A 27,156-nucleotide genomic window follows, 5' to 3' on the forward strand; every position below is an offset into this window, starting at 1 on the left:
GAATAAACCTATCCAAGGAAGTGAAAGACCTATAACCTGAAAACCAGAAGACACTCAAGAGAAATTAAAGAGGACACTAACAAATCTAACCCCATACACAAAAGTAAATTCAAAATGGATCAAAGACCTGAATGTAAGTCACAAAACCATAAAACTCCTAGAAAAAAACATAGGCAAAAATCTCTTGGACATAAACATGAGCGACTTCTTCATGAAGATACCTCCCCGGGCAAGGAAAACAAAAGCAAAAATGAACAAGTGGGACTATATCAAGCTAAAAAGCTTCTGTACAGCAAAGGACACCATCAACAGAACAAAAAGTTACCCTACAGTATGGGAGAATATATTTGTAAATGACAGATCCGAAAAAGGCTTGACATCCAAAATATATAAAGAGCTCACGCACCTCAACAAACAAAAAGCAAATAATCCAATTAAAAAATGGGCAGAGGAGCTGAACAGACAGTTCTCCAAAGAAGAAATTCAGATGGCCAACAGACACATGAAAAGATACTCCACATCACTAGTCATCAGGGAAATGCAAATTAAAACCACAATGAGATATCACCTCATACCAGTAAGGATCGCCACCATCCAAAAGACAAACAACAACAAATGTTGGCAAGATTGTGGAGAAAGGGGAACCCTCCTACACTGCTGGTGGGAATGTAAATTAGTTCAACCATTGTAGAAAGAAGTATGGAGGTTCCTCAAAATACTCAAAATAGAAATACCATTTGACCCAGGAATTCCACTTCTAGGAATTTACCCTAAGAATGAAGCACTCCAGTTTGAAAAAGACAGATGCACCCCTATGTTTATCGCAGCACTATTTACAATAGCCGAGAAATGGAAGCAACCTAAGTGTCCATCAGTAGATGAATGAATAAAAAAGATGTGGTACATATACACAATGGAATATTATTCAGCCATAAGAAGAAAACAGATCCTACCATTTGCAACAACATGGATGGACCTAGAGGGTATTATGCTCAGTGAAATAAGCCAGGTGGAGAAAGACAAGTACCAAATGATTTCACTCATCTGTGGAGTATAAGAAGAAAGGAAAACTGAAGGAACAAAACAGAAGCAGAATCACAGAACTCAAGAATGGACTAATAGTTACCAAAGGGAAAGGGACTGGGGAGGATGGGTGGGGAGGGAGGGACAAGGGCGGGGAAAAAGGGGGCATTACGATTAGCATGTATAGTGTGTGGGGGGGCACAGGGAGGGCTGTGCAACACAGAGAAGATACATAGTGATTTTACAGCATCTTACTAACAGCATCTTACTACGCTGATGGACAGTGACTGTGAAGGGGTTTGTGAGGGGACTTGGTGAAGGGGGGAGCCTAGTAATCATAATGTTCTTCATGTAATTGTAGATTAATGATACCAAAAAAAAACCCCCCAAAAAAAACTACCTTCCAAGACTGACCAAGGAAGAAGCAGGAAATGTAAACAAACCAATTACCAGCAAAGAAATTGAAGCGGTAATCAAAAAACTACCCAGGAACAAAACCCCCAGGCCAGATGGATTTACCTTGGAATTTTATCAGACATACAGAGAAGATATAATACCCATTCTCCTTAAAGTTTTCCAAAAAATACTAGAGGAGGGAATACTCCCAAACTCATTCTATGAAGCCAATATAACCCTAATACCAAAACCAGGCAAAGACCCCACCAAAAAAGAAAATTACAGACCAATATCCCTGATGAACATAGATGCAAAAATACTCAATAAAATATTAGCAAACCAAATTCAAAAATACATCAAAAGGATATACACCATAACCAAGTGGGATTCATCCCAGGGATGCAAGGATGGTACAACATTTGAAAATCCATCAATATCATCCACCACATCAACAAAAAGAAAGACAAAAACCACATGATCATCTCCATAGATGGTGAAAAAGCATTCGACAAAGTTCAACATCCATCCATGATAAAAATTCTCAGCAAAATGGGTATACAGGCCAAGGACCTCAATATAATAAAGGCCATATATGATAAGCCCACAGCCAACATAATACTGAACAGCGAGAAGCTGAAAGCTTTTCCTCTCAGATTGGGAACAAGACAGGGATGCCCAGTCTCCCCACTGTTATTCAATGTAGTACTGGAGGTCCTAGCCATGGCAATTAGACAAAACAAAGAAATATAACCAATCCAAATTGGTAAAGAAGAAGTTAAACTGTCACTATTTGCAGATGACATGATACTGTACATTAAAAACCCTAAAGACTCCACTCCAAAACTATTAGAACTGATATCGGAATACAGCAAAGTTGCAAAATTCAAAATTAACACACAGAAATCAGGGAAACAATTCCATTCACAATTGCATCAAAAATAATAAAATACTTAGGAATAAACCTAACCAAGGAAGTGAAAGACCTATACCCTGAAATCTATAAGATACTCTTAAGAGAAATTAAAGAGGACACTAGCAATTGGAAACTCATCCCATGCTCTTGGCTAGGAAGAATTAATATTGTCAAAATGGCCTTCCTGCCCAAAGTTACATACAGATTAGCATGTATAATGTAGGGGGTGCATGGGGAGGGCTGTGCAACACAGTGAAAACAAGTAGTGATTCTACAGCATCTTACGACACTGACGGACAGTGACTGCAATGGGATGTGGGGGGGCACTTGGTGAAGGGGGGAGCCTAGTAAACATAATGTTCTTCATGTAATTGTAGATTAATAACAACAACAAAAAAAAATTAAAGGAGTGGCTATGCACAAGAGATTCAATCAGCCTAACGTTTTGTGACCTCATGGTTCCTTGTTGGAATGTTTGTTTTAAGGAGAATGAGAACTGAATATGATCTGAATCTATTTTTCTAGTTTCTTCACCTTTAGACACTATCGGCCATTTTATTCTTCCTTTATTCCTTAAAATGTTTTTGTTGAAATACAGATGATTAAAAAACATGATGATGCTGGTTTCAGATGAACAACAAAATGACCCATCAATTGTTTATGGTACCAAAGCCTCACCATGATAAGTGTAGTTATTATGTCACCATAAATATACTGCAATATTATTAGCTCTATTCCTGTGATGTACTTCATTCCTGTGACTAAATTATTTAATAAATTGAAGTTTGTAACTCTAAAAAAAAAAAAAAGAAAAAAAAGACTGAATAAACAATTCATCATATGAAATATAAAAGCATTATCAGTTTATAGTAACCTCTTTGGATTAGATTTATTAAGAAAGTTCCTAAAATCCTAAACCATTTCTCATTGATCATGCGCTTGGACTGTGCCCAAATTTATACCTGGTTTGAAGAGATTATGTAACATTAAAAGGCTAAACTTAACCATAGTTTCCTCCAGTTTTTAAATGTTGGTCTATTTGATTTATTGAATAAATGCTTTGCTTTTAATGTGAAGAGAAAACATCAGTGTTTCAGGAAATGCAGCACAGTGACCCCTGCCACTTAGCCAGGCTTGGCCAAGTCGCTCAACTCAGATAGACACTCTCAGCATGCATGCATATTTCCAGTAATAGCACATCATGACAGGAAGGCCAGAAGATGGGTCCACACTAGGTTGGCAGTATCTGACTGAGGTCAGTGCAATTCCCAGGGACCCATCAGGAGCAGCTGTCTTGACCATGACTCAGACAGTATTTCCTGTCTCCATGCCACCAGGACACAGCAAGGCAGGCACTTACTTCCTTCTTGGGCTCCACACTTTGATTACGTCGTCCCTTCTTTGCTCTTGGTTCTTGAGTGACCTTTAGCTGTGGACATCATAAAAGCAACAGCACATTATTCCAGACACCGTGAAGCACTTTTCCACTGAAAAGACTAACCGTGAACCCACACATAAGAATGGAGTAACTTGCTCCCTTTTGTATTATCTCAACCATCACCATGTTGTTATCACTTACAGAATCACTCCTCTGGTGGGGATGGCTAGAAAGAACAATGTGCCTTCACAGTGGCAGAGTCAGGACCAGGGGTGTTGGTAGCTTATGTGTTTATCTGAATTGGTTTCAGTTTCTTTTACAGAGACATTCATTACGTGTTTGTATGAGAGGACAGAGAAATGCCAGAATCTACATGTTACAGTGAGGATTGTTCACTAACAGTGTTCACATGTTAAGATAATCACTGGGTCACAACTCACCTGCTCATTGCTGGTAGAGGAGATACTGGACTCTGCCTCCTCCTCCCCTCGGTCCTCGTTCTTAGACTTCCAAAATCTCCCTTCACGAAGGAAACGCTGATGCAGTTCCAACTCATCACAAGCCTTTTTCCAACCCATACTACGCTTCACATGCAGCCGATGAACATTGACTGTGATGTCCTGTATGTTCTCAGAAGGAATCCAGGCCCTGTGGACATGTAGAGGTAGAGTTAGAAACATGCAAAGTGGTAGTGGGCTCTACCCACTTTGAAGTATGATTTGTGGCAATTCTAATTTACTAAGGCTGTTAGTTATGGCTTGAATAAAAACTCTTACCAAGTAGAAAATAGGTGAGGTAACTTGTTTTTCAGTCATCAAAGCAAAATTCTCAGAATTGGAGTAATTCACAAATACCCCAGAATTATTCACTATTTTCTTTAACCAGCTTAGCTTGTCATACATAGTTCATATGTATGTCCCACATTGTCCTTTTTAAATGTTAATGCTTGTTATTTCGAATACTGTTGTTATTCAAAATCCAGCTATTTGCAGATTAAAACTACAGAATCATTTGAAAGTGCCTAGAAACTTATATTTATATCACATCCTAATTCATTAGACAAACCATGATTAACAAATAGAGAAGTGTTTATGCCATTCAGCGACCAAGGACTCTGTCATGAACACAAGTTTGTGTCTCTCTGAATTATGTGTAATACTGACTTAAAACATAGAATGAAAAACCATATTCAGTTCTATTGGAAAGAATGCTAAAAATTCAACACAATGTTCCAGGGCACTACACCTCACTTTACTGGATGTAGATTAGTATTGATTCAGAATGCTGTCTCTTGTATGCCAGTGCAAAGCATAGCACAGCCCACAGGATGAACTGGATCATGAGCGTTACTGCCTCATCTGACAGTGGGAGAGCCAGAGTAAGCTCTTAATCAGTGCCTGGAGCGCAGTGAGGGTGCTCACTGGCTAGTCATTAGGGCAGCACTTCCACATACGTTCCCTCTGCCTTTCAGAATCTTTTATTTGTCAAAAATTACTGAGAAGCAACGGTAATGCAATGCAGCATGTAGTCAAGGAGATTCTATGGTGCTCTGGAGAGGAAGAGGGTTCAAGTGGACTTGATCTTGATCTTGAAAGACAAGTAGTATTTAGACAGGGAACCACTTGAGGGGAAAAACTCCAGGCAAAGGGAATGTCACAAATGAGACAGGAAACTATAAGGATGAGTGAGCAACAGTTTGTAAGACATTCTCTAGGGCACAGGATTTAAGTTGAGGTACAGCATTATGAATACATAAACATTTCATTCTTTTCAGTCTTTTGTTTAAATCTATAAGACAGCATAGCTTTTATTCCTGGCCTATAATTATGGAGTTTTGGAAATACTGGGACCTTGACTTTTCTAGAGAAATCTTGAAGGATCATGGCACATGTGCCTAAACCACAAATGCACTTCTAACTTGCTTACATAAGGTAAGATATTTGCTTTAAAATTTAAAAGCACACTTTACATATATAATATTTGTTATATGCTAACAATAGCTGAAATTGTTAAATCTGAACTGTCAAGTAATTATTTATAATATTATATCAGCAGTCTCTCATTCGCCATAGTGCTTAATTAGAAAACTCTAACCTCTAATGCAAAGAGTGCTAATGACATTCTAGCCTGTTGAAGAGTCCCTTGCCAGTAGATCTTGAATTGATATTACATTTACTCTTTCAGTCAACCAGTATTTACTGAGGACCTATTATGTACTAAGTAATCAATAAGTTATTTCAGCTCATTTTTTAAAATCAGTGTGCTTTTGAGAGAGATTTCTAGAACCTGTGCCCTATGCAAGTATAAATTACCTGTTTATCCCTTGAACATAATAAAGTTGTTCCTGTCTATTTTTATATGAGACTTAACTGCCATGTAGTTCACACATACCTTCCTATTCTTACAATCAACTCAATAACTACATAATCAGATTTTAGTTTTTTAAGAGTATCACTAGGTATGCAATCTGATCTTAAAAAAAAAAGGCAAACACAACACCTCACAATATAGGGTAAGTCTAATATTTGGCTAGCGCTATACATACATCTGTTAATCCTAAATGCTTGGAATACATGCAGAATAAAATGGCTCAGGGATCTGGCAGAAGATTCTCCAAATACATGCAGCATAAAGAGTTAGCTTTGCTGACATACACCTTTATCAGCTACTTTTTTCCTCTTGTAAGGTAAACCCTCGCAAATCCCACAAAAACTCCCCTTATTGTTTAAACAGCAGGATCACAGCTGCTTTTCTTCCAGGAGCATTACAACTTGCTCAGGGTCTGAGGAGGGAGCAGCACATTCTGTCTTGAGAAGGGACTAATCCAAAACCATTCATTTGTTTATCCCACCAATGCACAAAGGTATTTGATAATGCTGAACTGTACACATAAAAATGGCTAAGACAGTAAAAAGAACAAAATATTTATTAATGAAAACGTGCAGTTGGTGGCCCTTACTAGCTGTCTCCTCTTCATGTATGATGTAGTAAGAACTCATGAGTGTAACTGCTGAGTGATGTCACTGGCTATCACCTCAAATAGCTTACTGGGCACAATTTGATCAGAAAAAGCAAAGTAGATTCTGGGTTTACAGTAAAATGAACTTATATTTTCTAAAGTCAAGTCCTTAGAGTACCATATGTGCAGAATTTTTTATATAGAAATCCTCCAGAAAATAAGTTTTTTGAGGAAAAACTCTGAAAATTTACTGTTATTTTTTAGTTCTCTTTTCAGATGACAAACTTACTTTAAGGACCCAAGCAGATTAGCTCAAATATTCTTTTTAAATATTTTCTGCATTCTAAACTGAACGCCATAAAACATATTGTTAACAAAATATCACTCATAGTTGAAGATACTATAGAGCTGATGAAGAAAAAATAAAGTAAAAAATTGATTACCACTTCTTCTCACCTATTACCATGATTTTTTAAAAAATAACGGAATTTCTGGCTTTTCTAACTTAACTGTGTTTTATTTTATTAACTTTACCTGCTGTTTGTATATTTGTATCATAGTGCTAACATTTATTAAGTAATCTGCTACATACCAGCACTATGCTTAAGTCTTTATATATACAAATTTCTTTAAACATTGTAGAAACTCTTAGGAGATAAGTACTCGTGAAGCCCTTATTTTACAAGTGAGGGGACAAGGCTCTCAGAACTAATCCCACAACCTGTCCAAGACTAGAAGCAGCGAACACCAAGACACAAACCCAGTCATCCGTCATCCAACCTTCTCTGGACCTGGTCATCCACCCATAACATGTGTGCTGCCTTCCTGCCTGTTTCAATGCGAAACACAGCACTTAGTGTGTGCTAAGCACACAGCATTGAAATTACCACTTAATAATCACATAGTGGTGGAATTCATTGTGTACTGAATTTTGGTATCATTGTTTAATGTTTTGGTCACAACAGCAGTGTCAGCTAAATGCACATCTGCTATGAAGAACACACTACTTTTTTGGAAATTTAAATTATCCACAGGTTTCTTGTAACTAAACTTCTATTTTAGATTAACTGAAGACTGTGTAAAAATTCACCATGGAGGGGGATAAAGCCCTTTGTCCAGCAGTAATGGTAAGTGCAGAAGACCATTACCCTCCTGGCATGGATCACAAATTTACATTTATTATATTTACTTATATTATATTTATTTAAATTATACTACATTTTTATAAATTTAAATCCTTGCGAAGTATGACTTTTAGACCATGTAGCTGACTTTTGGTACTTTTCCCCTTTATTTCAGTATCTGTGCCAAATAAAACCCCTCCAGAACGGCATATGAATTCTTATTCCTATTGTGGCTTGATCAAGTAGACTCACCCATCTCCCAAGTCCTATGACAGTTTATAGAACTTGAATTCACATTATTAGAGTCAATGGTATTATGGATGTTGTGTAAAATGATACCTTAGACTTTTTTTTTACCTTGGACTTCTTAGTTATGAATATTTGATAAATGTTAAGACCTTAACATTACAATGAAGGAAAAAGCCGCAATTTTATAGTAGCAGAGTTCAACATTCTTTGTATGAAATAGTTAGCTATGCAAAAATAATTTTATGGTACCAAAAATAGTTTTCACTCTTGGGATACAAATATTCTTGTATTAAGAAAATGTAAATTTTTAAGCTTTGCTATATATATATCTCCCTAGCAAAAGAAACTTTAAAATCTAGATCAGAAACAATGTCTGGTAGTTTATATGCATATAATTTATATGTACACATAAGGTATTTATATACATTCTTAGATCACAAGATTGACATTATCTTATCCTGAGTTGATTATTTTTGTCTATGCCTTTCACAGAGCTTTGAAGAGATGGCTGAAACTACTCTAATGTCATCACAATATGTGAAATGGACACATTCTAAAACCTATTCCATTGCCATTGTAAATTCAATCCCAGCATTAACATGCTTATGAGTTCAACAGTGTCTGCTACTGAAATTGTCCTAGTAAATAGTACCTGAAATATACGTAGAAATACAATTTATGGAAAACACTGTTCGCTGCCCAGTTGAGCTATGTGCTGATTTGTTCCTTCAATGTAAAATAAAAGTCATACTGTTTCTGATGAAGAAGCTACCAGGACACTGATAACAGCATGACAGGGCACTCCTAATGACCCTCAGAACAGAGCTACGAAGCTATGACTGTTGCACACAGGGTCATGATTACCTTTGGTGGTGGTGACCAAAGAAGCGTACGTCAACCTGATTGTCCTCTTTCTGCATGACTTTGGCTGGCCAGAATCCAAAACCTTTCATTTTAGCCCAAACCAGTTCATGATTAGGTATCTGGAAACAAAATGTTTTAGCTTATCATATTACTTTCAAAGTATTAAATACAAGCATATATCATTAATATTGAACTACCTAGTCAAGTATAATCCATGTTTTGAAAATATTTCTTTCCTAACTCCTAAACACATAGAACTTTTTTTCTCCCTGGGATTGATTATGCCTTCTGGAAAAACACTAAAATCCTAAAATTTGCATAAGAATAGCAACATGGACTTTCATTTCTCAGAGAAACAGGAAAAATATTCCCTTGATAGGCTGCAGCACTTTGAAATGAGGCCACAACACCCCAATTTTGCTCCATGAAGTTTAGTCAACACCTGGGAGGCTGTGAGAAATGGGAGAATTTCAGGCCCTCCTCTAGACCTACCAAAGCAGAGACCCAAGTTTCATTAAGACCCTCAAGTGGCTGGCAAGCACATTAGCAGTTCAAGAACCGGCTGCTCTCAGGCGGCCTCTGACGTCTGTGTCACTGGGGCCACTGAGAATACTTACAGGCTTCTGTCAACACCTTTCCTGGAATCATATCATTTAGGGGAAAGCACACAGCTATAAATGTACATAATGCCTTTGATTTCTTATGAGAGTGAGCAAAAGCAAAAATTTTCTGTACTATCTATGGAGGGACACAATGTTCATTCTTATTCTTAAACGTCTCATTCTAAAGTCAGAAATGGATAGCAATCCAAGCTGTTTTTATCATCTTTGTTTTATACTCATTAAAATCGTATTTACTATGATAAACAGAAAAATATTTAGGAAGCATTACAATCTTTAAAAAGTGCACATTGCAAATGAACTTTAGAGCAGTACATCGCGCACTGAAGAGGTAACACAAAAATCACAAAATTTCACATACACAAGGATAGCAGAACCAATTGTCAGGACGAGCATTTGACAAATAGAAGCAATTCTTGCAAAGCTGTAGTTCATCCAGCTGAAAAAGAAAAGCAACTATTTAGTGCTACTACATAAAATATACATGTGCATTAAACTATATGAAACATGTCCATGTATGACCCCCCTATACTGAATTTTATTGTTGTTAACAACCATTTGATCAATAAATATGAGAGATGCCCTCTCAAAAAAAAAAAAAACATGTCCATGTAAATTAACATTCTCTTTCATGTACATAGTCTTGAATTTTGTCTTGTAAGCTTAAATCATTAATTTTTAGATAAAAAATAATGTAAGAGGCTGCCCCTTTCCTGTTCTAACCCTACCCACCCTTCCCATGGTCCCAGGTTGCATTTGGAACAGAAGACAAATTTCTTAGGAGGCCTGGCAGGTATGAGCTCATGGGCTCTTTCCAACTGTTTCCATCAGATTAAACAATATTTCCTCAGAAAGGTCTTCCTGGTCTATCCACATTAAATAGCTACTACCCATATTAGTCTTTATTTTGCCTCCTTTTTGTCCTTGTTTGCCTTTATAACATTCTTTTGCAAATCGTAAAGAGCACATTTTGACTGTTTCTTAAGTCTCCCCGTGAGAATGCAGCTCCATGAGCAGGAGCCAGCAGCATGACCACCCTTTCATTCTTTCTAACACCCTACACAGCACAGCGTAGACACTCAATAACATTTGTTGAATGAATGAAAAAATAAAAGTGAAATCTGAAGTGAATTTAAAAATAGAAGATTTTACATAAATTGAGACACTATGGCAAAGGTAGTATGGTTACAGTTTCAAATAAGAAACCCTTCTCTATATATGTGTTTTATTTATTGTATAAATATGAACTTTGTTGGTGTTTTTTCTTTTTTTTTTTTTTGCCGGTGTAGCCCAGTAGTAACTTGAAATTGAATCTGACATTCCAAGAGGGTAACATTATTGAGGGTCTGTCCATTGCCACACAGTCAGAGACCTATGCTACTTATACCCTCAAAGGCAGTTACCTAAGAGGGAGCAGTAAGTTTCTTACAGAAGTTACTTAGTAACTAAATCTAACTCCCAGGCTTCCTCTAAGAATAGTGCTGCCAGAATTCTTCCCCATCCCCAACTATTTGCATTATTTCCCATGCAGGTCAACATGGAAATAAGATACATTTAACAAAATTTTATTTAAAGGAAATGTCAAAGCTAAGATGTATATAAGGGTGGAATCCTGAAATAATTTAATTTGGAACACAGCAAGAGCTTAATTATTAGCAATGGATTACGTACCTCATGACATGTGTCTTTATACAGCATCCTTGCTATGTCAGCTTGCTCACTGTCTGCTGTAATTAAACATACATATTATCTATTACCAGAATTTAGACACACAAGACTATGAAAATTAATACAATCATTTACATTTTCTTACAGTTTAACAAAAGTACATTATTTTAAAGTTCAGTCAGCAAAATAAAATTCAATAAGCAGCTTTAATTTTTATATCTAAGCTCATACTAACTCTCTAGGTGTACAGTGCCTCTTATTTTACATTTGAATGTTAGGATATTGATGGGGAAATGATCAGAATTAAAGTACTTATGAAAAACCTCTCAACTAAGCTTATAAATTTATATATGAAATTAAAAAGAATAATATTTCATCATTCATTAGAGTTTTCCTTTTGGCCAATCATTATTTTTAAGTTTATAACAAATATTTTTAAGTTTAAACCCTAACATTAATACTTACTTACAGAATTAGTGTTGATTTTTAATGTAATGTTTTATAAAAAATATTTTTCAACTTTAAATGTAAATGGTATGAAAAAAAAAACATGAAAGAAAAAGAAATTCCACCTCCATAGAAAATCACGGTGTTGTGCAGAAGTAGCTGAGCATCGGCTTTGAACTCTTCATAACTTCGGTATTTCCCTTCATTCACTTTCTGCAGAAGGCAAGAAACAAAATGGCGGAAGAGCACCTGGTGAGAATATTTGCATTATGTTTATAGGGGTCGAATATGGAACAGAGTAGAATTTTCCAGAATTCCTAAGTCCCATAGCATTGACAACACGAATAAAGGAAACCCACGGCTGGAATATACAGTACAGCAGAGGGCAGCAAATCAGATACCCCAACACCACTGTCCTCTGTATTAATTTACTGGACTAAACCTTGGATCCTGAACATCTCATTCTGTAACAATGATAAAAGCTGCTGCTAAGCTTTGTAAATAATCAACAGTGTGGTTGATGAGACCCTTAAGTACATACCTACATAACACAGGGGAATTTAAAAAAAGAACTGTTCACCTCTGAGACAGTTTACCACAACTGTGAAGAAGATGCATTGATAATTCTGAATTGGTACTAGGTTCTGACTTACAAACAAGTTAGAAATAAAGTCCTAGGTATTCCTCTATGCACCAGGGAAATGTCAGGGCTCCTCCCTATTGTAGTGCTATATGTAAAGGGCTTCCGTCATTGGAATCTCTCTGCCTTCAGCTGCCAAAAAATCCCAAAGGAGGATTTTTGGGGTGGGAGGCAGAATTTTTAGAAGAGGGAGATGACAAAGTTACCTAGAAGTAGCAAGGAGGAATTTTCTTATCCTGGTGAGGATCATTTTAGGAAACTGGCTTGAAAATAGCCTGGAATGCTAAGACCTCTAAAGAATGACTCAGATCTCACCTTTCTGCTGAAATCCTCCAAGACCCAATTTAGTTGCCCTTTCTTCATGAAGGCTTCCCATATCCCCAGCTGGAGATGCATGGCTCCTGTCTGGCATCTGGGGTCATGGAGCTTATTAACCAATGTTGGTATCCAAGCTTCACCCTGAATTTGACTGTAGTGGGCTCTGGTATGCTCTGTCCCCAAGTGGCCCCATATGCCCCCAGGTGGCCCCATATGCACCCAGGTGGAAGACAGCTGCTCTCAGCATTCCCAAAGCACCTTTGTGATTTTGTATGTATTTGCACCTTCACAGCTTACATTTTGGTCTGTACTGTAAATTCCTAAAAGCATAAAAATCACATCTTCCCCTTTCTTTTCCTTATAGCACTTTTGCCCCTGGTCAATACTTTCTAAGCACATGTCCAAGACTCTGTCCACCCAGCTAGTGTTCTCCATGGATCCAACAGGGTCAGACTGGGGAAACCTGGGAAAGTGCTGGGTGCACACAGGGCAGAAGGGCAGCCAACATCTTAATCCCTCATTAGAAGCCTTAGAATTTGGAAAAAGAGGCTGCCTGACGCTAGGAAATCGGGGGGCAGGAGGCAAAATTAAAATTACTTGTTTTTATTCTGGAATTATCCAGACACTTTAAGAGAAACCTCATGTCACCCTTTTCTTCCATTGAAATAATTACATCTTCATTTCAGTCTTTCTCAGTTGTTAATGAGGGACAAGCAAACATGTAAGGTGTTTTAAAATTATTCCTACAGTGTCTGTAAAAGCCACTATGACAACCACAGATCTAAAAGTTTCAAAATGACACATAAGGTACAGAATTAGTTACTTAGCAACCCAAGCTAGAAACATGTGTAAGTGTTCTACTGGATTTTATTTTAATTTTTAATTAAATGTTAACAAACTCATTAACAATCCTCAGCTAAAATGGGTAAAATAAGAATTTCAACTGAGAATAGTTAAGTTTTCTGGTTATAATCTGTTTTGTTCATCTCCCTGTTTTCCGACTCTGGGCCAGTTCCACACTCTAATTCTTCCTTGAAAGAAACTCGAGTACTGCCACCAAACCAGCAAGCTGCACCAATGAGTTCTCTGCCTCTGAAACCACTGGCCTCCTCCAATACATTCGCTTTAATCAGCAAGCATCAAGAATCTAGAGGTTGCTAAAAACGAGACCTTCTAAAAGGGGACACTGAATTTGCACCAGAATGAGCACACAAGCCTTAGGTAGCAGCAATGCACAAGTGGCAGAGGAGCCTTGTGTTTCAGCAACAGCGAGCAGACACTCCAGGGCACAGACAGGCAGAATGTCACTCAGCCACTCGGGAGCTCAGGGTGTGTACCTACAGCAAGAACGCAGGTGCCACCTTACCTCCTGGATGGCAGGCACATCGACTGCAGAGTGGACCAACCTCCGATACATGGGGTGCTTGCTGTCCTTGCCCTTTTTATTAAGGTCTATAGCCTGAAATATCATTGGAATCATCAGTTTTAAATGTGGCAGGAGAGACAGGTGAAACATCAATGCTTAACAAGTACTTTACAGCTTAATGGAGAAACGCACATGCACTAGTAGCTTTGTGAGCAGCTCCCTAAGGTTCTGACAGAAAGATTATTTTGGAAAATTCCATTCCACTTTAAACACTAATTATCAATAAAAATGTTAATTCTGATAAATGGAATTAAAAAATGTAAATGTTTCCAAACTAATGCAACTAAAGAAATATCTGTGACCAAAGCAAAGACAGAGCCATCTACAGGTCCTCTATGGAGGGCCTCTCATACTGCTGCCCAGAGGAGATGGGCAAAGGTCCTCTCATACTGCTCCACACCTATCTGTTACTTGTCAGAGAGTAAGTTTTAAAGAATGACCCAGAGTGAAATATATTTCTGGAGATTCTGAAAGACCCCTTCTCAAACTCACTCTCTCTTTCATGCGGGAGACGATGAATCGCAGGTATGTGCTCATCTCCTGCTTGTTTGTGTTTTTCTTCTTGATGCTCTGTTAAAAATAGAAAAGGCCAGATATAAGACCTCATCATTTGTATGTCTATATTCATGTAAAAGACTCTACATATAAGAGATTACATTATGTAAAGATTTTATTAAAAGAAGCACTATTTCCAATAGACTTGAGAAATCTTTGAAATTTGCATAGCAAAAACAGCCTTTAATGAGAAACAGAAAACATTACATTGTATTTGTCATAATATCTCTGAGATTATGCTTTTTTTATATTTTAAAACCTCAACCAATTTTCAGATAAAAAAAAAAAACGATAATAATGATAAGTAAAATCACACATTTTACCAAAGAAAAAGATACTGATGGCTGAAGTCCTTTTGGGATTATTTTAAATTAGCAATACTGGATACTGAATTTCAACAGAACATTATTCTTCATTACAAAGGGCATTAAAATCAGTGTCACTTGTGAATCACATACACCACTGATGTACACACCTCCATCTTCAGCTAAAGTAACTTACTGAGAAACACTCAGAGCTCCAATTTCTACTAGTCTGGCCTAAAAGCTAGTTAGGTTCTTCAATTGCTCTCAGAAAAATCTAACTGCACATGAAGAGAAAAAGATATGATTCTACCTTTTATGTCATTTCTGGACAGCTAGCGAACAAGGACAAATGGTCCTGTTTCTTTGTCAAGGCTAAGACCCTGGCAGACACTTGACTGCATGTAGAGGATGGAGAAGGTTTGAGCCACTATTCAACGGACACTAACTTTCTCAGCCCACTAGATTATGATTCTCTGCCCAGTGGTAATATTGCTCCCAAGACACTATATGCAGTAAGTCATCTTAATATGCTACACCCAGTGGAGGAAGAAGCAAACATTTCTCACGTAACTGAGGATTCTTGGCTTGAGTTTAAAATTAAAATTGTTAAAATTTTGGAAAAACAGTTCCTTACTTGGAGACTCAAGTTTCCTGTACTTTATGTCTGAAGGGACCCCTCCCTCCCTCCACTTCTCACCTGGAGTCTCTGGTGATGCACAGATTGTCAATGCTTCCTTCCCTATACAGGTTTATTTTATGACCCATGCACACAGTTTCTAAATTTATGGTAATTACAGAGAACTTTTTCTCAACCATAGCCATACCCAGACACATGGTAGAACTTCTGTAAAACACATCTGTAAAACTCCACTTTCAGCATGCGGGCTGGCATTTTGGGGAGAAGGTCCCATGCTCTGCATCTGTCCAGTAATTTATTAGTTAATTCCTCAGATGCTTGTGAAACATAGCCAACACAGAGTACAAATGGCAGATGGAGAGTTTAAAATGCAAGACATTTCCTGGACCCCAGGTTTATAATCTTTTGGGGAAGGAGCTGTGATGTAGCTTGTAATTCTCACTTTTAACAAGATCCCCAGTGAATCTCAGGCACAAAACAGGTATTAGCTGCTGCCTCATGTAAGCCAGAATGTAACAGTGCGACACTCCCTGTGTCTGCCAGTCACAAAGGGGTGTAGAGGAAGCTCCCAGTGGATTCAAAACACAATCAGCTACTAGTGGTTTTGGACAAATGTTCTTGCAACATGGACATCTTTTCATGTACTACTTCCTATACTGAGCAAGCAATTTGATGAACTGTCAGATACAGGGAAGTGAAATGGATAAGCGGCCAAGAAACCTGCTTTTTTCTCACCTCTTGGGAAACCTATTTTTCTTGAAGAGAAAGGAGAGTAAAAACAAATGCTTCCAGCTACATGTTACACCATGCCAACTCCAAAATATTTTAGGTGCATTACTAAAACTACTGATAAGTTAGTTTTACTGATAGTCAGATATGTAGTACTGACACAGAATTCTATTACAGCCAGACCATGGCCATCCCAACTAGGCAGGGTGGAATACTCTGCTCTCTGGGTCTTTCTTTGAGGACTTAAAGCTCAACGGGGCAATGAGAACACTTGAAGCCGATGCTCACCACCACCGGGACACCTGTAGTCACCTGAGCAGTGACAGCAGGCATAGGTGCCCCCAACTGATTGCAGGATAACCATCCTGTCTCTAGCACGTGTGAGGAATATGCTTTTATCCATTCCATGCTCCAAACATAGGGCTATTAAGTGCTTCACTGAGCATTGGGATGTAACCTCTTGGGTCCTTAGAACCTTAAAAAATAAAGCATTTCAGGGTTTCTTAGTGGTAAAATTTATGCAGTGCTACAACCAGAGTATCAGTATAGCTGACACATCCCAACTAGATCATTCTCTTTGAAATTAAAACATTGAAACACTCTGAAACAGTAGGGAACCCCCTATTTCATTTTGTTTAAATTTAGGTAACTTGTGCACTGAACTATTCATGTTTAAATAAAAGTCTATTTCTAGTTCCTGCTTTCTTTCAACAGAGAATTGTGAATTCTACACAAAACACTGATACTACGTGCTCTCACAGTGCTTTCACTTTGGTTTCCTCTGGTTAAACATTTTTACATGAATTGCTAACTTGGTATAACCATGTACAACACTATTTTTGGGAGGACTCCAAATGCACAGAGCTTGGGCAAGCTGAGGGCCTTGCTTCACACAATTAAATAAGAGGATGAAAATCTGGCTTAATATCATGGTTAATTTTGATTAGCGTCAAGTTTCTAGGGTGTCCCTTTTCTTCTATGAGCAGTTAAAGTGGTGACACGAGCTTGGAAAAATGACTATTTCAGCAAATGTGAAAGGAAACAAGGGGAGAGATCACTTACAAGGCTAAATGGGTGTGACCCGCATGCTCCCTCACAGCTCTAGTCCCTTCAGAGTATTGCTTTCAGATACATGACTCCATTTAATCAAGTACTACTTGGATTTAGATATCCTACTTCAGCGTCAATCAACTCTAGCTATACATTAGAATCCAGCTGGGTAAGCCTTTAAAAAGCACCAATAGCCATCTGCTACAGTTCTAGGGGCACAATTTATCCATGATGGAAAATAAAAAACAATGGCTCTGCAGGGGAAGGGAGGTGGCAGTGGGTTCAATGGTCAAGTTCTGTGCCTCAGTGGACCTTAGGTACATGGGAATTGTGTTTTGACTATTCATCAAATGGTATATGTATGACCTTGCAAACCACTGCAAAGTAAGCTTTGCCTCAAAGGAAAAACCCCCAGTGTGCAGATGCCACCCTGAGATTCTGCTAGCACTGGTGTAGGGCTTAGGGAGGGGCTAGGTATTCACAGTCCTAATGCCCCAGGTGTTTCTAGCATGCAGTTCTGACTGGGAACTACTGCCCAGCATTTGTATGAGGTAGGCCAATTCCTCACACAAACAAGTGCAGTGGCTCTGACCTTTGCTGCTGTTTTAAGAAGTGTCAAGTGGTGTATCCTCATATGTGGTCTTGTGCAGTATTTGATACCAAATACAGTAAGTCTCTTGGTCTGCTTGTTCTACAGGAGTGTGTCTCACATGTTCTAAGTGTTGGTTCTTTCCCATTACTATATTACAGACATCATTGATTCAGGTTGAAGAGGACTCACCCAAAGGATCTGCACTGCCAAACAGAATGATTTTGCTAAAAGCCTCTTGTTATTTTTATTTTCACTTACTCCCCAATATATCTTTTTGTCAACAAATCTGAGATTCTATTGAAGATGGAAGGCAAGAACCACGTAGGTTGGTAAGTAAACAGCTGCCCTGGTTGACAAGGTTGCCCTGCAGTTCTGCGCATGGACCTCACGCTGCTCAAGACATGCCCAGGAGGCGGGGAAGCCTGTCTCCCAGACCACAGGTTGAGGGGATTGCTAGTGAACTGAGGCAAACAGAAGAGAGGACCCTGAACAGATGCAAAAATTTCTCCAACAACTGGGGGGGATGAACATTTACCATAAGATGCTTTCACATATGCTAAACTTGTGTACTTTCTGACACTTACCAGTTACATTTAGAGATTTAGTTTTCATAAAAGAAATCAACAGCATTGTAGCTTCTGTCCCAGGGCTGCCCTGCAGGCCCTCTGGGACTTCCTAGGTAATGTGGGGAGCTGCCTAATATAACATTCATAGCAGTGCTTCAGTTGGTGCCTGTCAGTCAAATAAAGACATTGAAAGTGGCTTGAAAAAAAGCCACCAGAACTCATAGAAATTAAAGAAGTAGTTTCTAAGCTAAATGTTATTCTGTTGGTAACATCACAAAGCAGAAAGCTCTTGACAAGGTCAGAAAAACAAAAATAATGCTGTATAATATCTGCAGATTATTTCAAATACAATTCTTCCTCAGGCTTTGAAGAAAGATACCCATTCTCTCCTTGAAGACCTCTGAACTCCTCAGGAAAGGCCTCTCTGCAACAGTACACAGCTCAAGATCCATCAGAGGAAAGCAAGTACATTCTGGTAACTGTTCACATCACCAGGCAGCATATAGGAGTGATTTGGGTCAATATCTACAAATAATTGAGAGAGAAACTTTCTCTTCCATGGTCAAAGTTGTTGTAACCATTGTAAATGACAACAGTCACATGGCTGAAGCTCTGTCACAAATGTGAGGAAGACATCCACTGAAGCAAGATGTTCTCAAGAACATTACAGAAAACCCAGAGCCTACTTTCCTGGACTTTATGGGGAAAATAATAGAAAGTCATGGGTATCTTCTTGAGTAAGGGAGTTTTAAGCCAGTTACACATAATTGCTGGATTACAGCAAATCAGATGAGTCTCAGTATATCACAGACAAAATATGAATAAACTAATTCAGCCATGCTCAGTGTGCCTAATTGTTTGTTTTTGTTTTTGGATGGAAGACAGTATAAGCAACTTTGGTCCTATTAAAGTTCATCCACAGCTGATTATTGTTAACAATGCCCAAAAATCTTTCTTTGAAGAAATTGTCAGGATTGAATGTCCTGGAATCTTCCATGTTCCCTAGAGACCCAGCTTTTCAGTTGTAGAAACATATTCAGCAGAGAATGACTTGTAGAAATATCATTTCAGTACACCAAACATCCAAAAAAATATTTACAAAATCAGAAATCCATCTAAGTCAATCTATAGATGACATAGCTGTGCTGCTGGAGTTTACCAAATCCAAGTCCCCAACTCTGTGATTACACAGGATAAGGGTTTCACACTTTCTTGGGGATCCCCAATATCCAGAATGTGCTTCCCACAGTAGGCTAGAACAGAGGTCAGCAAATTTTTTCTGTAAAGGGCTAGATAATAAGTATTTTAGACATTGAAGATATCCAGCATCTGTGTCAACTCTGCTCGTGGTGAGAAAGCAGTCATAAGTAATGTATATGTTCCACGAGCGTGGCTGTGTTCTAAGGAAATTTTGGATACTGAAATTTGAATTTCTTATAATTTTCATTAATATATGTCACAAAATATTTTTCTTCTTTTGGTTTTCCTTCAGCCATTTAAAAATGTAAAACCCATCCTTAGCCCATGAGCAATACAAAAATAGGTGGTGGGTTTGATTTGGCCCACAGGCCACGGAAGTTTGTTGACCCTGGACTAGACTGTTCTGTGAAAGCACAGTCCACAGTAGTGTAGTTCAGTGTTCTTTTGCTAGGGCCTAGTACAGTATCTGGCACATAGTAAATGTTCAACAAATACTACTTGAATGGAACTGTCAGGCATTATTAACCAACCTCACTGCCTACTAAAAAAAAAAGAAAAATTTCCACATAGTTGAATTTAACCATGCAAAATACTTCCAAAATGTCAAACTGATGTTCATAACCAAGCTGTATTAGCATATTCTGGCCACTCTAAACCACTGATTACTTCCAGCATATGAACCATTTCACTTCCAGGTGATAAAACCTGAATACTGCTGTTAGCCTATGCCGAGGCTCACTTCCATTAGTGAGCTCATAATCATCTAGAGACCTTCTGAAGGAAAATTCCTGAGTCTCATCCCCAAGAGTGTGTCCTATATAAGCACACCACACAATTCTGGTACACATGGCCTCTAGATTTTACTAGAAAAACGCTAATCTGCATATAAACTACCTACACTGTTTGAGGAATCAAGAAGCTCCAAGCTCTCCTCTATAACTACCTGTAATCACAGGACAGAAAAGAATCAATATGTTTTATTTGCTCATAAATTGCCTATGTTGTTATGGACATCTGAGGCTCTACAGTATTTTCTACAACCACTTCTCATGATGGAACACAAAAGAATCAAAGAATTTATAAAAAACCCCAATATCTGAGACTTTACCAGTACAGCTGTGGAAGTGCCCCGAAGTCCTGCCACTGCAACTTCCACACCATGGGGACCCCACTAGTCCATCAGTGACAATATCTTTCTAGGAAAAATTTTCTAAAAATAAACCTATGTTCAGTTTTGTTTTTGCTCCTAGTACCAGTACATTGAAATTAGCTCTCTTCTGCAAGACTAGAAAAGCAGACCACCACAGCTACTTCCAACATTAAAGGTGGAAAGCTTCGTTTGTGCACTTCTGCATGTGGTATGCATCATATTTAACTAACACGGATCCCTTAGTTCTCCATCCCAAATACGCTGTAGCCAATGCTGAAACAGTCACTTGCACTTGAGTTTCTGGTAAAAGTTTTATTTTTTTTAATTTTAAAGAACTGTAAAACATTCCCTTAAGTTGTCATAGACATGTCTTCTTACTCACAGGTGAAGGCAGCACTCAAGAGGATCCCTGAACTTAGTACTAAGAGCATCTTGAGATGGACTTGCAGCATGTTAGCCAACTTGACTTTGCTCACATGCCACGCTCTACTTGGAAAGTTGGTCCTGCAGAATCACTCATGTACAGTGTTTCCAGACTTGTTCATCAGGATTTATAACACAGCACCAAATGCTACTCCAGCTGTATTTATATTTATTCATTTTTATAAGGTCAGCTCTTTCCTCTGATTGAGATAAGCAAGTTCTGACTCAGTTTAGATGATATAACCAGCTTTGTGATGGCCAGTGAAAGGTGACTTAGAAATTATTAAAGCATTCTCAAATTAATTCTATAGCCCATAAAACTGACTGGTTTTATAAAAAATGTAGTATTTCTATATCTACTACACCCACAAATACAATAAAATTGCTAAAATATTAGCTATAGAAAGAGGGCTATTATTCACATCAGGAATTTTATCTTTCAATATTAAACACACCTTTGCTGTAACTTTAAGCTCTTCTGTGGCATGTTCTAGGGCTCTGAGAATAGGAAAAGGACATTCAGAAAAACTTTTTAGAAGACAGGTTTGATATGTATTTGTCTCTTCACCCTTCTATGCACTAGTCTTTAAAGGAAGAACAATTAGATTTAAAAGGCAGAAGCAGAATGTATTCCTCAATGGAGTAAGCCTTTCTATTCTCCTTCTCTTCTGAAAATAGGGTGCATGTCTCTGTTTTGGGATAAGTACCATCTGTTCCCTGCATAATGAGGTTGTCAGCCAACAGGACTGCTACCTGCCCACCTGCCCATTCCTCTCCCACCTGGTGCATTTGCAGAGACAGTAAAAGGAGATTGTGCACACTTTGTATATATTTTCAGTTCATCGATACTGGGAACACTAAATGAGCTTTCAATTTATCTAGATTAAGTTGTAACCACCCTGATGTAGGGATCACCCCAACTATTATCTCCTTATAATCCCTTAGAGTTAAAAATAAAAGACAAATTTCAATTAAGAGTTTAAACAAGTCACCAAAAGATACATCATGTAAGCCAAATACGCCACCACCAAAACATTTCGCACTCACGTCCAAGTCTTTCTGACCATACATAACATTGTTAAACTCATAATGGAAAGGATGTGTAGAAAATATGTGCACTTTTTCTTTCTTGCTTGGTTCCAGGTAGTTTTATAGAGATAACAGTGCATGAGATTTTATATCCTATATCTAAGTTTTAAAATCGTCTGTATTTATCAATGTCCCACTATTTCTTCCTCTAGTCAGGCCTGTTATGAATATCAAAACTGCCTTATTAAGTAGTTGGTTCAGACAAATATTTTAAAATTAAATTTCTACTTTTGTTACTTAAAAATGATAAGATCCAGTTATCTTTAAAATTTGTAAAAAATATTTGATTAATGTTCATTTTTATTTTCCATAAAACTTCTAATTCTATTTTATTTAAAAATCAAATCTTCATTCCAGATTTGTATTGTGGTAGAAAACTTGGCTTACCCACTTTCAGGGGGAAAATATTAATAAATGTACCCCATTTAACAAAGGAAGACTGACCAGAAAGTCAAAGTTACAGTTTCATAATATGTACATAATGTTTTAATTTAGCATTTTGTCCCATTTCATTATGAACATTAAATAAGCATTCTCCCTATTTTGGGAATTTAAACGAAACTGTGTTACCTACATACCCAAAAGAATAAAAAATGGATTAATAAGTACATTCTATCTCCAGTTTCAAGAAATAGCTTTCATTGTTTTTTCTTTAGCTACCTGACCAACCAAAAGTCACAGTGCAAATGAGCCATATATAACTCACCCAGAACTAAATTAACACTCACAAGTCAGTACCCAAGTGGTAAAACTCTGGATGGCCTCCTAACAGAGATTCGGTCTTGGCTTTTATTTTTAAACGACATTCCTCCTTTCAGTTAAATTGCTCCATTTTTAGTATCTGCCTAAAGAGTATACCATAACCCATGTAAAAATATAGTACCTAGGGCCTGACATCCAACTTTAAATTTTAAATGCTTTCTGTAAACCTGTATGTTTAAAATATTAAGTTTCCTGTAACACACACATCTTCACTGTAAATATTTTAAAGAGAATTATAGTAGTGAGAAATTTTAGGGACAGTTCCTGTTAGTGGCTCCCTTCCTCTGATGCTAGCAGATGCCTAATGTGTCAAGAGCAGGGGGGATTAAGAGTCAGGTGCTGCAAATCTGGGAGAGCTGTTGGGTTAGATGTAGAACCAAAGTATTTTTAAATTAACAAAACTCTCCCACACAGATTCCTCGTCATTATCTTCTGTTTCTGTGTTTTATTAGTGGACTCAGTTGATTCGACATAAAATTTGTACTATTAGCACAGATTTTAAAATTTGTGATCCTTAAACAGACAAAAAATACTATCTGAAACATTTGTTGGGGAATAAATATTTTCTAGTTTTTAAAGACATACTATAATAATATATCCCTTTATCCAGTTACACTAGTTACTTTTTCTTTTATGACTTAAACTGATCCTTGTATCTAAAAGTAACAGTATGTCATAAATGGGATATAAAGTGAGCTGAAGTTTGTTAGAGGAAATAAAGAATAGTAGTATTAAATTTTTATGCTATAAAATAACTGTAAAAAACAAAAATAAAAACCTTTGAATGGATTTCACTGGAGCCATATTCCATTTCAGAGGCCCAAATATGGGAAAGGAGAATATCAGGTCTCTGTGTTCTTCCCATTCCAAGACTTTCTACATGCTCAAAGTAAAGGCAAATAATGTGAAATTTAGAGCACTAAATTCTGCTCCCTTATGATATTTCTTAGTTCAAATATAGATTTCATTAATCTGAATATAAAAGAAGCAGTAATATGCATCTACAACTCCTCCAAGTTATGAAAAGAAAATCATTTACATAAGGAACATGAACATATATTTGAAGAGGAGAAAACAGGGGCCCACTTTCAAAATATGTCTCATAATTGTTAAACTGAAAAGTGCCAATTGTGTTTTGCTATACATTTCCCCCCCCCTAAAATAATCTGACTTTTTATGACATACCAGATTCAGAGCCAGTGCAACTCTAACAGCTATCAAGCATGGCAGGACATTATACTACACCAGATGATGCCTTAGAGCCAGGAAGCAGGGCTTGCTATGTAGTCTGTTGCGCACAAGCTCCTTTATAACCTTCCTTTAGAATTCTTCCAAGTCAGAGTTATGGCTTGATGAGGAAAATGCACACCAGGCCACTCTTAAGGCCAACCTTTTTAAAGTTTGTTTGTTTTTAACCAAAGATGTGTGTGTGCGCGCACACACACACACACACGGAGAGGTCTGTGAGAACATTCACCTACTACCCGATAACATTTCCAGGAATCTTTTTTTTTTTTCTTTATCTTTCTCTAAATTACTTGAATTTTTAACAGCAAACTTCTTAAAAAATTTAATCCCTTTTTTTTTATTCATGAAAGTTCCCAGTAACAAGAGTGTGAAACAGGACATTACTCAAAATTTTTTTCAAAGCAAATATTCTCAGGATTGTAAGATTCTTGAGATCATTATAAAAATTAATAAAATTATTTCAAATTGAGAAAAATTCCTTTCATAGCTATCTTAAAATAATTTGGAAATAGTTGCATGTATGACATAAAGATGCTTGAGCTGAAGAAAATCTGGTTACACAGCTGATAGGTAGGTGAGATATAACCTATTCTCAGTGTCTTTTCATTGCTGTAAAGGAAAGAGATTATGTAAAAACAAGTCATCTTCTGATCACTATAAAATATAGAAGTTTTTAATCTTCAATTTTAGGTGGTAATGGTTAGCTTCCATCTACTATTTTTACCTGCATTGAAATCTGCCTCTGGGCATCTCATCCTCAAAACTGCTCAGTAATACATACAATTAATCAATATTTCTCCCAAACATTAACTGAAAAGAAAAACAGAGAAGATCCTTCTGATTCAGAACCACAGTTTTCAGTATACAGACTCTCAGCTCTCTTACTCCAAGCATACTGAAATCTCGTCAGTCACTCTCATGTTACATGATAAAAAGCAGCATTACTTGAAGTTCTGATGCTTTGTCTAAACAAACCAAATTAACTAAAAACTTTACCTTAAAGATATTTATAATTCCATTTGAATTTCAAGTTTATTAATTACCCTTTCCTCCAGGGAAGGAATTATCAGCACTTATCTTGTTCTTGAATGTAACAATTAAAACAATAGTTAGATCTAACACAGAAACAACTATTTCTTTGGAAGTTTTAAATCTCAAGATAAAACTCACCATTCCCAACCTCAACATACTCCTTTTGAGTCTAAGCAATGAGTAGCTCAGTCTATGAAATGAATGTAATTCACGATTTCTTACTGACTCACAGCATCATTTCAGTAAGCATAATTATATCACAATTTGAGATTATTTAGATGGACTAGAAAAAAACAAAGGGAAGGAAAGAAAAAATGGCTAGGCTAAGCTGAGTCCCATCTTGGCTATTTATCATGTTTGTTTGCGAGCCAGTAACTAACTGAACTGTTTAAAAAAAAAAAATCATCTTATCAGTAAAAGTACATATACAGAAAATGGAATCTGACAAGCTGATAGTGAATTCTGGTGGAGGAAATATTACACATTTTCTTCAAAGGTGTGACTGTTTAATTTCCATTCTTAATGTCAAGGAATATAAAACATCCATAATAAACTTTGACCCATCCTCAAAAATCCCAGTGTTTTTGTTTAAATTCTTTACTATGAAAGTAAGAACTAAATATTAAATATTAAAAAGCTATGGCAGTAAAGATACAGGTATGTCCAGAATTTTATTTCCTAAGTTCCTGAGTCCATATTACTCCAGTGACTCCATCTCTTTCGTATTGTTCTTACCTCAATGCTTTTGTTTCTAAGCATTAATTCCTTATTTCCTATAGTGTAAATTATTACCAGAAAACAGAAGATACATATATTTGCTTTTAAAATGCACAATCCAAACCCATGAAAATAAACTCTGAATATTAATGCAGTTCCCACACCACTGATTACACTAACTTCTTGGAGACATCTAAATTCTTGTAGACCTCAATCAGGGGGGTTGATACTGACACATCCAGACTTGGGGATTAATCACTACTTATCTAGCAATTAGTCATTTGTTTATAAGTCATCATCACACTTTTTTTTTCATGCTACCCCAACTGTACTTCCTCTGGCCTACCGAATATATACAGTAGTGCTGGTAATATCCAAGCTTTAGTTACTAAGGGCAGACTAAATATACACTGTATTTGCTCATCATGCTGGCAGGAAATTTTTGGCTGGTATGAAAGAGGGTAAACATCATGGAGACAAAACTTCTTTTGGAAGGATAAATGAACATTTTAAGTTACCCAGTTATTACAAAGCATATTCACAAACTGAACTTGTAAGTAATCTGGGCAATTTGCATGATTCCAAATAAGCACCTTAATACTTCTAAGTACTTAATAACTTTAAGTACAAACAATAGAGCTTTCAGTGAAATAATTCCTGCTCATCACCATCACTGCCACATGTAATGCAGCACTTAGGCATCACACGTCACTCTATACACACACACCACGTTCTGCAGCCAACAAGCACAGCCACGTACACTAGGCCAAGGGGGAAATAATATGAATGAAAATAATTGTGGGAAGTACCTATATTGTACCTACCAGACTATTTTGTTTTGCTTTAAATTATTAGGATTCTTTATATACAACTGTTCCCTCCCTCCACCCCCAATAAAATATAAGAAATAAACTAACCCATGATATGACAAAAAATAAAGGCAACATTACATGGATAGAAAATGGGAAGTAGATACAGAATGTTCCCAACAATGTGCCTTTTGCTAGCTGTGTTTTCTAAGTAGCAGAGACCTCGGTTATGGGAGAATGGTTCTTGATTTCCCATGGCTAACCATT

At 37.2% G+C, this 27,156-nt stretch overlaps 1 protein-coding gene across 11 annotated transcripts in view; it reads right to left on the reverse strand.

Moving 5' to 3' along the window:
• ZMYND11 (zinc finger MYND-type containing 11) overlaps positions 1-27,156 on the reverse strand; it is a 95,420-nt gene that overhangs the window by 24,498 nt on the left and 43,766 nt on the right. For 8 of the 11 annotated variants that reach the window (XM_036993705.2, XM_036993712.2, XM_036993709.2 and 5 more), the window contains 8 exons: positions 14,518-14,595; positions 13,966-14,058; positions 11,767-11,854; positions 11,198-11,253; positions 9,888-9,965; positions 8,907-9,025; positions 4,151-4,358; positions 3,693-3,761 (listed from right to left, as the gene is read on the reverse strand). In XM_036993705.2, coding sequence (XP_036849600.1) covers positions 3,693-3,761; positions 4,151-4,358; positions 8,907-9,025; positions 9,888-9,965; positions 11,198-11,253; positions 11,767-11,854; positions 13,966-14,058; positions 14,518-14,595 — 789 coding nt within the window. The remainder of the gene's footprint in view (positions 1-3,692; positions 3,762-4,150; positions 4,359-8,906; positions 9,026-9,887; positions 9,966-11,197; positions 11,254-11,766; positions 11,855-13,965; positions 14,059-14,517; positions 14,596-27,156) is intronic. The other 3 variants (XM_036993713.2, XM_036993710.2, XM_036993708.2) reach the window with 1 other exon arrangement.

The sequence above is a fragment of the Manis javanica genome, chromosome 2 (assembly GCF_040802235.1).
Source record: "Manis javanica isolate MJ-LG chromosome 2, MJ_LKY, whole genome shotgun sequence".
Lineage (NCBI taxonomy): Eukaryota > Metazoa > Chordata > Mammalia > Pholidota > Manidae > Manis > Manis javanica.